The sequence below is a fragment of the Amphiura filiformis genome, chromosome 18 (genome assembly GCF_039555335.1).
Source record: "Amphiura filiformis chromosome 18, Afil_fr2py, whole genome shotgun sequence".
NCBI classification, from domain to species: Eukaryota; Metazoa; Echinodermata; class Ophiuroidea; order Amphilepidida; family Amphiuridae; genus Amphiura; species Amphiura filiformis.
This window is the reverse complement of record NC_092645.1, coordinates 1716928-1735531: the sequence shown is the minus strand read 5'-3', so window position 1 is coordinate 1735531 and position 18604 is coordinate 1716928. Positions and strand designations below refer to the sequence as shown.

At 37.1% G+C, this 18604-nt stretch overlaps 1 protein-coding gene across 1 annotated transcript; it reads right to left on the bottom strand.

Annotated features, from left to right (window-relative positions):
• Positions 1–265: 265 nt before the first annotated feature.
• On the bottom strand, positions 266–17865 carry LOC140139670 (UDP-glucuronosyltransferase 2C1-like). Its single transcript, XM_072161373.1, has 5 exons — positions 17128–17865; positions 15932–16154; positions 14951–15173; positions 12802–13004; positions 266–492 (listed from the first exon to the last, which is right to left on the bottom strand). Exons 1-5 carry the CDS (start codon positions 17863–17865, stop codon positions 266–268), a joined length of 1614 nt encoding a protein of 537 aa, XP_072017474.1.
• Between the last annotated feature and the right edge of the window lie 739 nt (positions 17866–18604).

The following is an 18604-nucleotide window of genomic DNA, read 5'->3' as shown; positions in this document are numbered from 1 at the left end:
TCTGTGAGTTCCATGTGAGTTCCAACTACAAATTCAGGACATACACGAGCCGTAAATTAAACTATGTTCTCTGGGGTTCAATGGAATGCAAAAAGCTAGTATTTAAGAAAAAATTAGAACGAAAAAAGTAAGAAGAAATAAATCAATCCTTTAACGTATGTATATGGTAGTAAAACTCCTCATATCGCTTTATCATTAGTGAGATAAAGTCCAAATTGGACAGAAAGCTTATGATGTTTGCTTTTAAAGTTCTGTCCTTATGTACTTACGTATCAGTTTGTAAGACTTCGTTAATCGCTTCATAAAAGCTTTCTTCTGTGATAGTAGCTGAGTCCAGACGCAAACCCATCCCCTTCGAGACTACTCTCGTGGCTGTGTCTTTCTGATCTGGAGCCATTACTGGCATAAGAATCATTGGGAAGGCGTTGTACAGAGCTTCATAGACACCATTCAAACCTCCGTGACCAATATAGAGACGGGTCTTGACATGACCTATACATATGTAATCATGGTAAACATATTAAAAAATAATGAAGAAGAAGAAGGCCTATTTGCTTCACCCTATAGGGCTAGCTAGGGTGAAGCGTATAGGCAGCCTCCTCCTTCGAGTACCGACTGTGAACTGAGGTATTACAGTGGTTAGAATTATTTAAATCACTAGTGCACCTGTATCTGTAATGGCCTGTAGCTATTAGGGCACCAGCTGCATGGTAGAGATACTGCTTGACCCCTGATGACCCTTTTTGACTTTATGACATGTTCCTGACATATCATTGATTCTTTTTACCATGTTTAAGCCCAATGGACTTACTCTAACATTTGACCCCATCCGACCTTTGACCTCGAGTGACCTCGGTTTGATTTAGTTCATGCTCCCGTGATATGGAGAATACTTTTAACCAGATTGGGCGAAGTTTGAAATGTTGACCCCAGATGACCTTTGACCTCGGATGACCTCGATGTAATTTATTTCATGCTCCCCTCATACAAAGGATTCCACCCAAGTTTAAGCCCAAAAGGGCAGTTTAAATTTAGCCCCTAGATGACCTTTGACCTCGGTTGACCCCAATTTTGTTTCGCACATATATTCCCCTCACATCAAGGATTCCACCCACCAAGTTTGAGCCCGATGGGACAAAGTTTGAAATCCATGACCTTTGACCTTTGACCTCAGATTACCTCCGTATAATGTTTTTCATGCTCCCCTCATATCAAGGATTACACCCACCAAGTTTGAGCCCATAGGACAAAGTTTGAAATCCATGACCTTTGACCTCGGATGACCTCCATATAATGTTTTTCATGCTTCCCTCATACGAAGGATCCCACCCACCAAGTTTGAGCCTGGTCGGACAAAGTTTGAAATTTTGATCTTTGACCTCCGATGACCTTTAAACCCACCCGGTCAACATGCTTTTCCCAGTACCGATCCATATCCGAAATATCACATCGATGCGGCGAAGCGCGGCGAAACGCATAGCCGGACACACAGATACACTTCGCTTATTATTTTATTAGTATAGATTTCTCGAGCTTACATCGTTTATTTCCGATCCCCTCCTTCTTCATTATTGAATATTATAATTGGCCGCTGAGACACAATGGGAGAGTTATCATGGGGATTTTAGTTGATATTGCCCGAGTACCGACTGTGAACTCAGGTAGTACAGTGGTTAGACTATGGACCGGTAATCCAACTACCGGGGATCAATCCCCCGCAGAGTCCTGATTTTTTTTTCTTTCAACATTTTCATATGTCCGTTTTCTCGAGCACCAAACATGTCATTTTTATTTTTAAAATCATAAAAATGATCGGTGATCGAACACCTGATATGGCCGGTTGTATCATCGCGAACATGTGCCTCAAGACAGAAATAAAAGGCCCTAATTCTTCCGATCATTTTATGTGTTTGTTTACCTGGTGGATCCATTAAAGGAGAGGATGTGTCGATCTATCGGGGCAGTTCTCGAGACCGTCTTCCAAGGGCCTGTTGGTTTAAATTTTGGATTTCGATACATTATAGGTAATTTTCGAAATACAATTTCGGTCTAACACAGCAACCCTAGCAGGCTGGGGTTCAGACTTGGTCGAAATTCAAAAAAATAAAAACCGCTTATGAAAAACATTGTATCTATAATAGTGGACAAAATCTTCAAGATCCTGGAATATGATAATAGAAATGTTTACTAACATAATCAAACAAAGTTGGACAACAAAAGATTAATGGAATAATGGATAAATGAAATGCGACATCCGGAAATGAATAATTTTTAATGTGTTTATATTGATTTCTTTGATTTTTATTTGATTTGTGACTGCAGCGATCATGACCAAAAAACTCAAATATGTTGGTCATGTGAAAAGAATTAGCAACTCCCGGTATCCAAACATCCTGGTCGAAGGTCATATAAAAGGCAACAGACCCAGAGAAAGACATGAGAAAAAGTGGTTCGGGGACATCAAACACTATGTCAGGAATACCATCAGTAGCAGCGGTAGGACATCTGGCTACCAACAGACTCAAACTGGTTGAGGAACCTACACCAGGAGGACGGCTTTAAGTCAAAGTCAAGTCAAGTATTTTATTTTTGCTTTGTTTTCGTTTCGTTTCTTTGATTCTGTGTTTGTTTACTTGCTTTTACGTCACTTTCATTTTCACAACAAACTACAACATTAAAATGAATCGGAAATAATATCGTGTTTGGACATACTAGAGAGATTGCGATGTTCCAAACGCAGCACGTGGACCGTACGTTTTCACGTACGTTTTTACGTACGTTAATACGGTGTTAAATATTGCTAGTCTCGGTTCCAAACTGGATTGTGCTCTTTCGTCATGAAGAAGAACAAGTCGGCTGGAATAAAGACTATAAATCTGATCTAATCTAATCTAGGTCATAGGGCATAGTGATTGAAAAATAAACAGTACATGTAGTCTCTGCCTAATTCAAACAGCCCGCTTTTGATTTTGACTAAAATTTTGACTTAACATGCTGCTTAAACTTAATTGTATTTTTGTGCTCCCCAAATATTATAGTTGCCCAAGAACATATATTTTGATATATTAAAGATCACTACATCCATATATCTTGACTTTAATTTCCAAATGAGATTTTTTCGTCCTGAAAATTGGGCGCGTTGCATGAACTTAGACATGAGGTAAAATCAGCATGTATCTACGTTTATTTCGCACGTGGAAAATCTTCAAAACTGGCTAAATACGTGACCTCGTTTCGAGGAGAGTGGTTTTGAATAGTACGTACGTCCGATACCTACGTTTGGAAATCGCAATCTCTCTACTACAATACCTGTTCCAACGGTCACGGTTCCTTTAAAGCCATTCCTCCAGATCTGACAAAGTTGGGCATCGTCGGCTGTGGGTATTCCAGACTTAAATCTGAATAGCTTATCCAGAGAGACGCTTTTCCCATTATATCAAGAATATCTAAATCTATATCAATACCTTGCTCTTTTTGGATAGCTATGTAATCTGTCAGTTGCAAATATGGGTAAATAAATCGATGTAAAAGTCTCAAGAGTACATTTTCAACCCTCCCAAAGAATGTCATCTTGTCAGATAGTCCGACGTATAACTCTGGTACATACGAAAGTTCTGAAGGAAAACCAAAGACTCTAGATCGAAAATATGGGGATTCTCTGGATGTAGTGACAGCAACAAATGGTGTGTCCAAATATCTCGCAATAAGTGCGTCACAAGGAAACAATATATCCATAACAATTAGGTTATATGTGTGAGACTTAAGTTTCAGAAATAATTCGGAATGGGTGAATAAATCACGACAATCTTGGGCCGATATTTTAGTCTCACGATAATCAAGCTTAAAACCAGCCAATCCGACGCCATTTTGGAGCATTTCTTTATAAACACAATCAATTTCTTGCATTAATTTGTCGGGATTGCTGAGATTATACCATGACGAATCGACTGCGTCGAAATCTTTTACAAGCGGAGAGTCCTTCATCAAAGCATTTCCAAGCAGATGTATCTGATGACCCTTTGTAGACAACTCGCTTGCTATCACGGCCAAAAGTGGGTAATGACTTTGCGCGAAAAATGATGGCAAAATAAATAATATTTTGCCATTCGACGTATATTCGTTTGAATTGTTATCATCTTGGCGACAGAAACACGTGGTTTGTGTTAGAAACAAGACGAGCAGCAGTAATTTAGACATGTTTTACGCACCTGGCATATAGAACTACCGCGAGAACTATATGTTCATGATTAGCTTATTACTGCTCACATGACATGTGACTCATTTGTCAGGGTTTTTTTCGATAGCGGTAAATCGTAAAATCCAAGATTGCCACCAAAACTTTATAAAACTGCCTAACGACTATTACAAAAAGCGATAGATTACTCTCAAAATATGATTAAATATAAAATGTAAACAATGGAACTAAATTGTTTCATATCAAACACTTCAGTATAGATTATAAATATATTCTAGTAATGTGATTGACAATCAATGTGGCCGCCAATATACCAATACACTGGGCTAGTACTTTTTATGCTCAACATCGGAAACAATATCGTGATTAGACATACTACAATACCTGTTCCAAAGGTAACGGTTCCTAAAAAGCCATTCCGCCAGATCTGACATAGTTGGGCATCGTCGGCTGTGGGTATTCCAGACTTAAATCTGAATAGCTTATCCAGAGAGACGCTTTGGCCATTATATCAAGAATACCTAAATCTATATCAATACCTTGCTCTTTTTGGATAGCTCTGTAATCTGTCAGTTGCAAATATGGGTAAACAAATCGATGCAAAAGTCTCAAGAGTACATTTTCAACCCTCCCAAAGAATGTCATCTTGTCAGATAGTCCGACGTATAACTCTGGTACATATGAAAGTTCGGAAGGAAAACCAAAGACTCTAGATCGAAAATATGGTGATTCTCTGGATATAGTGACCGCAACAAATGGTGTGTCCAAATATCTCGCAATAAGTTTCAAGTTCAAGTTCAAGTTTATTTCACCATCATCATAATTATCATATAGGTAACAAAATATAGAGAAAAGGATGGTAGAACAATCACAAGAGCAAAGCTCGAAAGACGTGATTGCCCTCAGTACAAAAACGAAAAGACGCCTACAAACAACAGACAAAGACGGGGGTGAAAAAACGGCAGACTGACAGTACTAATGCAGACAGACAAAGACGTTGGCAATAGCATTTAAGGAAAATTATGGAGAGGGATAGAAATATGTATATGTTAACCTAAGTACAACTTATAATATTATGATACAATTCTGAATACAAAATATCTATGAGTATGAAGAAATTAAGTAATCTTTATAGTTGCGTTTAAAAGAATTACGAGACAAAGCCATTTTAATTACGTCGGGATAGAATTCCAAAGCAATGGACCCTGTCACAAGTGCGTCACAAGGAAACAATACATCCATCAAAAATTAAGTTATAGACGAATCCAAGGAGCCAAGTCATGGTCAGGATTTGGTCGGACATCTTTGGGTAGCCGCTAGCACCAACCTGGTGTTTTGAGCGTCCAATTGTGCAAATAAAAGCCGCCTAACACCTAGAGAAGCTGCAAGGACGAGGAGGGTTAATAGAATAATAGCTAATAATATATAAATGGAGATAATTCCGCAGGTAATCCCGTCACATCTATTCATATATAGTCCTTTTGCATAGATACTGCGTGTAGTTAATCCGATTATTATGTCACTTCAACAGCGAATAGACCATGCTGTGTGTTTTGTCGAAGGGAACTGTATTGTGTTATTCTTTTGTCTGCCTGTGTTTTCGCGGAAGGTGTAAAACGGGTGAAGGAATGCAGTTAAAAATTTCCGCCAAAGCCGATTCATTTCACATTTTGAGTGCATTGTACACCTTTGTTCCATAACTATTAGGGTATAGGACATTTTTTGTTTTTGATATAGCCCCCGAATGAAATGTATTTAATTATGTTTGTACTCACTTAGGTAGCATTGTGTGTGAATTGTACATCCGAACTAGAGGCTATTCTTTTTTTATTGGCATTTTTGTGTCTAAAATGGCCCAAAATGAGGGTTTTTCAATATTGCCGTCCATTTCTAATCGTCACCCCCATAGGCTTTACATGTAAAATAAAAAGGCTCGTAAAAATGTAATAGCCTCTAGTTCGGATGTAAAATTCACACCAAATGTTTTTTGAGTGATTACAAAGATAATTAAATACTTTTCATTCGGGGGCTATGCGGAATTTTTTTTTATGTATTCCTTGTACAATGACATTTCACAATAAAATGTCCATTGGAAACAAAGGTGCATGTAGCTGACGGCTACCCAACTAAAGGCTGCTAGTCAGGTGTAGGAATGCGTGAATTTGGATTCCTCTATAGTTGTGAGACTTAAGTTTCAGAAATGATTCGGAATGGGTGAATAAATCACGACAATCTTGGGCCGATATTTTAGTCTCACGATAATCAAGCTTAAAACCAGCCAATCCGACGCCATTTTGGAGCATTTCTTTATAAACACAATCAATTTCTTGTGTCATTTTTTCAGGATTACTGAGATTATACCATGACGAATGGACTGCGTTAAAATCTTTTACGTGCGGAGAGTTCTTCATCAAAGCATTTCCGAGCAGATGTATCTGATGTCCCTTTGTGGACAACTCGCTTGCTATCACGGCCAAAAATGGGTAATGACTTTGCGAGAAAAATGATGGCAAAATAAATAATATTTTGCCATTCGACGTATATTCGTTTGAATTTTTATCATCTTGGCGACAGAAACACGTGGTTTATGTTAGAAACAAGACGAGGGGTAGTAATTTAGACATGTTTTATCCGACTGGCATATAGAACTCCCTCGAGAACAATATGTTCATGATTAGCTTTTTATAACCATGGTAACAACATAAGTTGTTAATTATAGAAAGTGACACGGATAGGCCTATGTATATGATATACCTGGCAGCAATGGCACGCTGTTACGGGTAATCGATTAGCAACTCTATTGAATTTATTTAAATGAGGCGCCTAAATTAACATGGGTGGCAAATAACTGTACATCGACGGTAAAGTGTGCTTTTGTGTGCTGGCGAAGACTCAGTCACACCCTAGGGTTGAATGAGAACAAAAGGTACCCCTCACTCAAGTGGGCGATTTCACATGACATTCGTTTATCATTTATTGACAGTAGCTTGCCTGGTAAAGCGTTAATATGCTGTCAGGTTAATAGATTTAATGGCGGGACTCTTTTGTCCTGAACAAAAGGTAGCTCTCGATGAATAGCTTGTCCGCAAATCAAATCGGCACAAAGGAACAATGCGTTACGTAATCTATTGCGCCTCCACGGATATGATAGCTCCATGCATGTAGCAGCCGACAAGTGCATCGTTTTAATAAGTTGTACACAACTTTACATAATATATAAACACATATCATGCAGGCCTAGTGATAGAGTGCTGCTTTGCATTGATTAACCAATACATGAATTCATTTTGATTTTAGAGAAATCTCTAATCCATCTAGAAAGACCACACTAGGAAAATTGAACAAGCCGAAGTTAATTATTATTATATTATCTTTGATGAAAAGCGCCCTCGTGCCATTTTTATGGTCTTATATCTCAAGTTCTTATGAAAATAACAAGTTCACATGTAAGAACATCAAGCCCTAAAACAAATACACATATGTCAAATTGTCATGATCTTGCTCTCAAACAAGTATCAGTTAAAAATAATTAGGAATGTGTTGGCGCATGGCATAAGTTGTCGCAGGGATAAAATGCACCTTTTAAGTCATTGTAGATGAGACCTATGTACCAACAAGATCCCAACAAAGTTACTTCATGTTCAGTTTGCTTGAATGCTCTTATTATCACTTTAAACATATTTTGGATAATGTTTGCACATGCATTTAAGAAAGGTCGAAGTTCAATTTGATTTAATTAGGTTGTCGCACGGCGAAAATGTACTCTAAGCTCTTGCAGATCTATGCGTCAACACGGTCTAAACAAAGTTACTTCATATTTAGTTTATTTAGATGCTCAGAAACAATTATCACTTGAAAAATAATTGGGATCATGAATTTGAGAAAGGTCAAAGTTCAATAGCCGTTGCAGGGCGCCAAATACACCTTTTAAGTCATTTGAGATTATATTCACCAAAAAGATCAAACAAAGTTACTTAATGTTTAGTGTAATGCGCCCACACAATTATTACTTGAAAATTTATTGGGATCATGGCTATTAAAAAGGCCTATGGTCGAAAGCTTGCCCAATTTTATATATTTCACGGTAGTTTCCTACTTTTTACTTTTGTTACTTGTATGTAACTGTGAATAATGTTTATCGTTTTATGAAGTTTTTTGGCCAAAATTCAAAGATTTTTTTTATTTCACAACCCAAATTGTCAAGACGCTAAAATGTTGACTAGTTTCTTGAAGTAACATGTTATCAACATATTTTCTTATTAAAAATCAATGACGAACTTGTGTCACGTACCCATTATTTATTAATATAATCTTAGCGACAGTGACTGTTGACTACTCCTCTTTTCGCCAAACGGCAAGAGTTTCTAGAATGCTGCTAAAATAAGAAAGCTTTTAATGCTAATTTATTGCACATTCTAGGGAAGCGTGGTTACCTTTTTAAATAGCCGATTGAGACGGTTTTCAAAGTGTCAAAATTGAAGCATCCTCTGTATAAAAGAATATATGAATATCTACCGGACATCATATATAACGATTCGTGATACCCAATTGTGGCACATTTGATGTCATTTAAGAGGCAGAGAATTTTATTTCAATTTTATATAGGCCAAAATATTTTGTTAATTGAGCAAGAATAAGGATTGAAAAAACGTTGAAAATTCTATGTAAAAATTACATTAGACCCCCAAAAAAAAAAAAAAAAAAGATTACTGTTTCCTTTTACATGTTTTATGGTAATCTAATCTTTTATTTCCTGAAAAAAAATTGTGGTCTAATGTGGATTTTTTAAATAAATGATAAAACAATCGAACGTGTATACAAGAAAAATGGACGACGCGATGTACTGCAGATTGATGTGTATCATTATACCTCGTATTAATTGTCTGTATGCGTTTAAGAATTCAACAATATAAATAATGGTAGCTCTATTATATAATACATATTAATGTTTTAAGCAGATAAAATTCCAAAATATGGTACGTTTTCTGTCTTTGCTTGTCACGTTGTATGTTGAAGTAATGAAGTTGTGATTATATGTTTGAATTTTCACGATGACACCAATAAGTCCTTGTGGCCGAGCGGTCTAAGGCGCTGGTGATAATAGAGACTTTGCGAAATGAAGAAACCACAAACTTTAACTTCTAGAGGATTATAGAGGATTATGTATTCAAAACCACTCTGCCATTACAGCCGTTTGAAGTAAAAGTTAACGCGAGAATCTATAGTGTGCCGTAAATTATGATGAAAATACGTCATAATTAAAACAATGGTTTGCATATTTCCTCATAGACTACATAATTACCACTTATGTATTGTCTAGTTAATAGACCAATTATTGGAAATCTAATTTGGTTTGGGTAAAAAACATGCTACATGTTGCTGAAAATTATTGATTGAATTAGATCAAAATAATTTTTGTTCCAAACGTCACACTTGATATATACTTTTGTGTGTGCTCATGACGTACACAAAATCAGTTTGCGGAACCAAGTTTTGGCTTGACTTCAACGCCAAGGGGATTAAGTTCCCGTAAAATGGCCTAGTTTTACTTGAGCCAGCAGTATGTGGTACTTCTGGAAAAGTAAAGCAGGTGCATAACATTTTTATATATAACATGTCATAGGTTGTGCCTGGTATTGAGGGGTAGGGAGGAGGGAGGGAGGGCATTGGAAGTGGACAGGGAGGTGCTTTGCCGGTATCCAAGAAGGGAGCTCCCCCTGGGACATCTTGTCTTCCTTCTTGACCCTCCCTTTTTGGATGCTGGCCGCCGTGATATTTTACGATTTTTAGGGCCCTTTTCTGCCATTTTAAGCCCATTTTTGTAAAAACGTTTCCCTTTGAGAATTGGCCCACGCCCTCCTAACAGAAAACCCATGAAAAAGTCACTGGGGAGGTGGAAACAGGAGTGCGAGTGGGTAATTATAGGAGGGTCAAGTTTGAGAGAGCGAGTACAGATAGAGGGGAGAAGGAGGAGGGGAAATATGGAGAAGGTAGGGAAGGGAAACAGGAGGGGAAGGGAGAGAGATTCAGAAGGAGGGAAAGAAATAAAGAATATGTATTTCATTAGGCTTTACGTAGTAAATTGGAATATGAAATTGACAAAGCTGACGAGCCTTTATTAAATAATATATATAGGCCTATAAGTTAACTATCGTAAGAATATTAATTGAAACGTATACGCTGGCGAAGTTACGTAATAATCGGATTAACTACCATAGCAATAGGTGAAAACAATGTTTGAATATACCGCGCTGCACTGATACTTTCACGCGGTACCTCTGCATTGAACCATATCATGCTGATCACTTGCACCTGTAAGATTAGTATCTTTGAAAAGACCAGTATTGTGTTCAATCTACGATTGCAGACATACACAGGTGATTAGTTCAATCTGCTTGTAGTGCAGCGCGATATGTTCAAAATTGTTTTCACCTATTGCTATGGTAGTAAATCGGATTTATTACGTAACTTCGCCAGCGTATAGCTAGTTTCAAAATAATATGATAAGGAGATTAACGCTGGGTCCCGACATAATCCATGCTGAGTGGTATCGCGAGTTCATTCATGTTTACTCAAAGGAAGCTCTTAAGGTAGAGTCTTTTGTCTTGAAGTGGGACTAATAACCACTTGACTAAACAAAAGAGAGACATTTTGATGCAGTCGGTTACAAGCTCTTACACCTGCCCTTCTTTTGAACGCACATTGATACACATATCCCGAGTTTAAGCGACAAGACGCTGTTGTTGCAGTAACCAACCATACGTTCGCGTTGGAGTAAATTTGAGCAAGAAATCCAATCGATATTTCTGAAGTTGCCGTTCCAGTTAAAGTAAATTTTCAAACTGCATTTCGCAAAGTCTCTATTATGTCGATACTGTATACATGATAGCGGCGCAGTGCAGCTTGGATTCGAACCCCGCCTCTGCCAAACTTATTTTTTTTAAATTTCATATTATGTTAGGGAAATGTGGCTGGGAGAATGTATGGCGAAGAGTGGTGTGACAGTTGACCAAACAGCTCGTAAGATCGGAATTCTCATTATGTTGTGCCTTTTCCTGCTATATCTAATTAGTTACATAAAATAATATATAGATTCTGAAAGAGCATATGACTTGATTTTTATTTTCATATTTGAACCTAGCTACAGCTTGATGAAAGTACACACACCTGGTTTACGAATATGTAAAATTAACCATTAATGTTATTATAATAAAAAATGTTAATCAGAGTTATTTAGAAGGGTAGATTTCATTTAAAGTATACATTTAATTGATTTGTCATTATCTTTATTTAGCTACAGCTCGATGAAAGTACACATCTGGTTCATTAGTACCAGATTAACGGTATTATTAAATAATAAAGAAAGTTCTAGTATAATCAGATTCAAAAGAATCCAATCATTCTGTCGGATATGTTACCAGAACATATACTTTTGAACGATCCGGATGAATCTGAACAATAATTAACGGTATTATATTAGCAAATGTAAAAGAAAAATGAAAAATGAATAGTTCCAGATCAACGGAATTGCATCTGTTGTGATCTTGTCCCAATATTGAGCCAGAGGCATTATCAAGATGCTCTCATTATCTGATCTATATGCATCGCAGGATGCGTCTTTGCTTTTGACTCTCGTCTCCAGTGGTGTATCAGGAGGGGCAACCATGTTCCTGATCGTCATATTTTTACCCGATTAACTGATACAATTGAGCGCGGAGTACACGAGAAAAGTACATGAAAATAGACATCAAAAACCTTCATAACTTTATTACCAAGTATGCTGGACCTTTTGTGTTTTCAGTAAATGATAGCCTATTGTATATATGTGTAATGTAATGATTACAGTAACTCAATTGTCAAAAATGCCTCCTTTGGCCCCCAATGCTTTACCTATAGATGGCAGCATATCAATTTTAACGGTATAATCATCGACAGTACTGCGATGCACCACTAGCTAACCCTGTATGCCGTCCTCTTTTGATTACTTATTATGCTGGTATCATCATGATCTCCGTTAAAAACTGCCCTTTATTATGTACAGCATTGATCCATTCCTTCAAGTCTTTTCTAATTCAAAATAATGCATGCGTAACTTGAATTTACCAAAAGCCGAATCCGGATCCGGCCGTCTGCCGAATTCATGACGATATGAACTGGGGTGGTCCCCATCTCTTCACGAATAGCTCTCACACTTTAATGTGCACATGTTTGACGCTTCTGTACACGGAACCACCAGCTTTATATAACTGTCCGAACCACGAGACGCCGTTCATGCACTACAATATATCTGCACGTGCTAAGCAGTGTATGGCGGTGAGACGGAATTCTACAATTATATATATTGATATACCAGAAGTAGAGTGTGCTTCACAATCAGCGAGATTGACATTGATTAACTGAACTCATAGTAAATGAACTTAATTGCAGGATTCCCGACCTTTTGAGATCGTATTTCACCCTCGTGTACTCACTCCCGAATACTCAATTAGCTCAATAATTGAAGATCAAACATCCCACCAATACAGAATTTCTGAGGACCTAGGTTCGATTTGACTTTATATTTTTGGTACACATTCTATAACATAACCGACATACATATCGCACACCTAGTATAAACCCCATGATACAGAGTACTAGAAAGACTGCAACATCTACCAGGTAATATTGGATTAGATTAAGTTCAAATACATGGGCACGCAGATGTTCATCACCGAACTTCATGACATGCTCTATCCAGAAGACTACACGATCCTTTGCCGGTGGCATGTCGCGAAGAATAGCTGAATTAAGGGCAACGTTTTTCCGGTACCTTGTAAAGTAAAAAGAAAAGTTGTACAGATTAATAGACCTTTTGATATGAAATAATCAATTTTGTGTATTACGTTACGTAAATTACCATGATAGTATGGCAGAGATTTTCATTTCAGTATATTCCTTTAAAGCATATGGTTATGTGTCAAAAGGTGGGACCCACATTCGCGACATACTTTTTTCATAGCTGAAACATCAATTTTGAGAAGAATGGTTATACCATTTTATGTACCAATTCCAGGTATGTAAAAGTAAACATTGCTGGAAAGCATAAAGAACAGAGAATAAATTGACCTAAACATAAAGTCAATATTCAGCGTATCCTAGAATATATACAGGGTGTAACAATTAACTTTTTTAGGAACACACTGTATAGTTTGCGGAGTGCAAATTTCTTTTCAGGAGTATTTTCTCAATCTGAGGACTACAAAATTAAACAGACCTTGAAAAAGCCCACCAGAAAATATACTGCGCCAATAAAGTATCCTTACACTTGAAAAAATAATCACAATTTCCAAACTGAACAATAGATGCACTATTTAATATAATTTAATATTTAATATCCTGCACATTATGACACCACATTGAATCCAATGTGACTGCAAGAAGCAAAGTTACAAGCATTTGATTAGACGAAGGTCCAGTTTTAAAAGTGACAAACTGGCCTATTCAAAACGCCACAGACTATAGACATCTGGTTTGAGAGTGGTGAATGGCTAATTTATGCGTTTGACTTTAATTTAAAACAAAAGGAACAAAACAAAAAACTGAAACAAAAGAACTGACAAATAACATGAAAGTTATGAAAAGTACAGACAGAGAAGATGAGAAATTGTGCAATTTTTGTAGGCTATTTTGGTCCAAAACATGGTGTTTTCGGCTAAAATGGAAGATGTACAATTTTGGGGGCCCAAAAAATTTGGGACCCTAAGCCCATCTGGCCCTATGGTAAATCCGGCCCTGCACAGTTACTGCTTTAAGTCATAAAGAATCATTCGAAACCAGAAAGAATACAATATCTGTTTTATCATGTTACTTTTAGACTAATAACTTGCAATTCTTAAAATTGACTATTTTAATAGAAGCCTATGAGAAAAGGCGGCATGGACGAGCCTGTAAACGTGCTCGTTAGTCTAATTAATGAAATTAAATTGCACAAAATATAAATGATTTACTTGCTAGACAATTACTGACATCAAATCGGTGCGAAATAATCACGGATTTTGGTTTTCAGCTCAACATTATTATAAGAGAAAAAAGTATGTCATCAAAGCATCAAGGTCTTTATTATGTCAGTATAAATTATACGAGTTACGATACAGATATTTTAACATGTGTCGGCGTCGGCGGGAAGAATCAAATAGTCCAAATGTTTAGGGAATTTATTGTAGGGGTTAGGGATATTATTAGGGTAGGGTTAAGTGAATAGCTTAGGGGTACTACACCCTCGATAAATTAGTGTCTATTTTTGCATTTTTCTCAAAAACTAATAACACAGTGGTAACAAAACTTAAGTATATTATAGGGGCAAGGAATCCAATTACTACACTGGAATTTCAGTGACCCATGACAAGCAGTTCGTTATCTATGATAAGAAATAAGGTACCGCTAGGATGTACCTCATTTCCTATCATATATACTGAACCGCTTGTCTTGAGTCACTGAAATTACAGTGTATTAATTGAATTTACTTGCCCCAATATTATACATAACTTTTGTTACCACTGTGTTATTATTTTTTAAGAAAAATGCAAAAATAGTCAAAAATTTACAACAGGGGAGTAGTACCCCCTTAAATGTGTCAATAACATTTTACGGAATATTTTATGCACACAACGTCTCTTGAACAGAATAATGCCGTCATAATACATGCTGAGAAAAAGTCGAAATTAGTCAGAAATATTACAAATGTTGCTTGTAAAAGTTATCACTAGATGTACTTACTTATCGTTTTGTAAGACTTCCTTTATTGCTTCATAAAAGCTTTCTTCTGTGATAGTAGCTGAGTCAAGACGCAACCCCATCACCTTCGAGACTACTCTCGCGGCTGTGTCTTTCTGATCTGGAGCCAATACCGGCATAAGAATCATTGGGACGGCGTTGTGCAGAGCTTCATAGACACCATTCAAACCTCCGTGACCAATATAGAGACGGGTCTTGGCATGTCCTAATAATATACATGTATAACATCACAGTAAACACAACAATGTTTTACAAACGTTATAAACAAGTTATATTTTGGGGTTTGGTTCAGGTAAAAACGTTTTAATAACATTAAATGTCTGGTTATATAAAAGTCATAAAAACGTGTTAAAACGTTTTGTATGAAAACCCCCGACAACAATATCTTTGAAATGTTTTCAAAATGTTATTATAAACTTTTTTGTCAACACTAAAATAACATTATGTTAGAATATTTGCATAAGGTTATCAAAAAATGTTTTAAATGTTATGAAAACGTTTCATACCCTTTATATACCCATTATATAGCCTGACATTTAAACGTTTTCTGAAAACCTTTTATAACCTTTTGCGAATGATGTCGAAAACGTTTTGTGTTTGCTGGGATATTTAAAAACTCACAAACACTGTGATTGAACACTTGGTACGACCGGTTCTAGCATGGTTAGTTTGTTTTCCTGATCGGTACATAGGGACCATGAGGTGTCGGGAGCAGTCTCGATATCAGCTACGCCATGCGGTATCGGGCTCTTTCTTAGTGGCCTTAACTTTGGACTCGGATACATAAAGTTTATATAGAAATATGGTTCTAACACAGCAACCACAGCAGACTCCTTACACCTGTTTTAACAAGATAGCTGCTATATATTTGAATTATAGAAATGTGATGTGATGTTACCAGTTTCAAATATATTTTAATAAACTAAAAAATGAAATATTGAGGAAAATGATAAAAATTTCTACCTAGCAAGTCATTTTGAGGTATCCATTTCATTATTTTGATATTAGATCCCAGATTGGTCGGTAGTTCACCAGTATGGCGCCAAATAATTCTCTGTGGTAATCTGCTGAAAACGTTCGCTATTATTTCTGTTTTACGATGATCAGGCAAAGAACCCACCATAGATCCTAATGTAAACACTATGACTCCATGATCACCAGAACCCTGGACAAAATCTTCAAGATCCTGGAATACGATAATAGAAATGCGCATTAAAAAAAAAGGGGGGGTAGATACAGTGGCGTAACCCCCCCCTTGGGGATTGTAGCCGCCCCCCTTTTTTAGCCCATTTTCCTCAACGTTTGCCCCCTTGAAAGATGTCTGCTCCCCTCCCCCCTTTACCAATCCACTGAAAAAGTTCTGGCTAAGCAACGGGTTAGATACCGTTAAGTCCATTGCAAGGGGGCTACTTCCTGTCTTCCGCATAATTACGACCAAATACCTATAGCGCCATCAACGCCAGCTCACACAGGAGGGACTGGTCATTCAACTTGTCTTAGCAAGTCTTATAAAAAAAACCATTGAGGTGTGCAACATCAACACAAAATTTAAATTTGTATAAAATTATTCCAAAATAACCATTTAAATAATAATTTTTGAACAATACCGAATGTACTAATTCGTTTTAAACAATTATTGATTGATGCTAACACTGGTAGTATCCATTATTGCCAGTAGACAGGGAGTTTGGAAAGGTGACCTCAACGCTGTGGGTGGTCTTCCTGTGCTTTTGAATGGGAGCAACCTTGGCCAATTTTTAGACGAAAATTTTAACCTTGATGAAAATGATCAAAAATGTGCCTTTATTCCTTTGTGTGTGTACTGTCCATCACCTGTTACTTGGTAGTCTTTAACATGTCTAATGGCGCTGACCATGGCCAAAATGGTATTTTGAAGGAAATAATACACCTTTTTGTGCAGAGAAAGTAAGGCAAACGCTCCATTGATGTTTTTGGAGGGATAAATTCTTGATAAGTACCATTTGCCATACCGGAAAGAAGGGAGAGTGCTTTGTGTTTCTTTTTTTTTCTTTTCATTTATTTCTTTTTACGTTATTTTGATACCACTTGGAACAATTAACAACCACCATCACTATTTTTATGTACAGATAGTTATTATAATAGTAATTTTAAAACAAAACGTACTACTCTAGTAATACCTGTTCCAACGGTAACGTTTGCTTTAATGCCATTCCTCCAGATCTGACATAGTTCGGCATCGTCGGCTGTGGGTATTCCAGACTTAAATCTGAATAGCTTATCCAGAGAGACGCTTTTCCCATTATATCAAGAATATCTGTATCTATATCAATACCTTGCTCTTTTTGGATAGCTCTGGCATCTGCTAATAAGAAGTACTGAAAAATAAATCGCTGAAAAAATCTCAACAGTACATTTTCAAGCCGCTCGAAGAACGTCATCTTGTCCGTTAGACCAACGAAGATTTCCGGAACATACGACAACTCTGAAGGGAAACCAAAGGCACTTGCTCGGAAAAAATGGTATTCTCTGGTTGTTGTGACCGCAATGAATGGCTTATCTAAATACCTCGCAATGAGTGCGTCACAAGGTAAGAATATATCCATAACAATCATATCATAATTTTCAGCCTTAAGTTGGAGAAGTAAATCCGAATGAGCAAATAAATCGCGACATTCGTGACTCGTTGTGTGTGTCACCCCGTAATACAGCTTAAAACCAGCAAACCCGATACCATTTTGGACGGCGTCATCAAGAACAAATCTAATTTCTTGCAAATATTTCTCATGATTGCTGAGATACCATGAAGAATGGGTTGCATTAAAGTTTTTTACATACTGAGAATCCTTCATTATAGCATTTCCGAGCAGATGTATGCGATGACCCTTCGTAGACAATCCTTTAGAGATCATAGCCATTTGTGGATAATGACTCGCTGCCATAAAGTGTGGTAATATAAACAATATTTTACCACTCGAAGTATGTTTGTTTGAACCATCCTCATTTTTGAGACATAAACACCTCGTTTGCATTAGGCAGAAAATACTAAGAAAAAACAGCAATTTCATCATGGCTGTATGTTGGGTGTATTGATGATGAGCTAGTATAAACACAATTAAAGACAAAATTATACTGACGAATAGTTTCAGGACGTAAACCTTCAAAGGGCATAGGTAGAACAAAGTCCAACTATACGCGCGACTTATATATATAAACTCCGGACAGTTTAACCAAATAATAATCGTGATATCACACAGCAATATCAGCCCTTGAACTCGTGAAGTACAACGGTTTACCAAATCTGTACTATACTGTTGCTAAGCCGAATTATTGTTATTTGTGATAAACATACGAAAGTGTCCACACATGAAGTACACGGTTCAAAGTTTATCATTTGTTCCTAGCATTTGCAGTCAACTGCCAACTTTGAAGTTGGTATCTGCCACCAATTGACACATTTACAGCAAAGGTGGTCATAGGCGTAGGTCCCGGGGGATTTATCCCCCCAATATTTTGCCAGGGGGGGATGCTCCATACAATCACCCCCCCCCCCCAATGTTGACGCCTGAATATAGGTTTCTGACCAAATTTATCTCACATTTGCCCATTTTAGCCCCAAAAGTGCAAATTTTCGAGCGCTTCGCGCGCATTTATTCA

Coding starts and splice junctions, on each gene's coding strand:
- LOC140139670 (XM_072161373.1), bottom strand. CDS start 17,865: ATGGCTATGATCTCTAAAGGATTGTCTACGAAGGGTCATCGCATACAT. Junction 16,155..17,127: donor AAACGTTACCGTTGGAACAG/GTATTACTAGAG, acceptor ATCGTATTCCAG/GATCTTGAAGATTTTGTCCA. Junction 493..12,801: donor TATCATGGGGTTTATACTAG/GTGTGCGATATG, acceptor ACATATGTATAG/GTCATGTCAAGACCCGTCTC.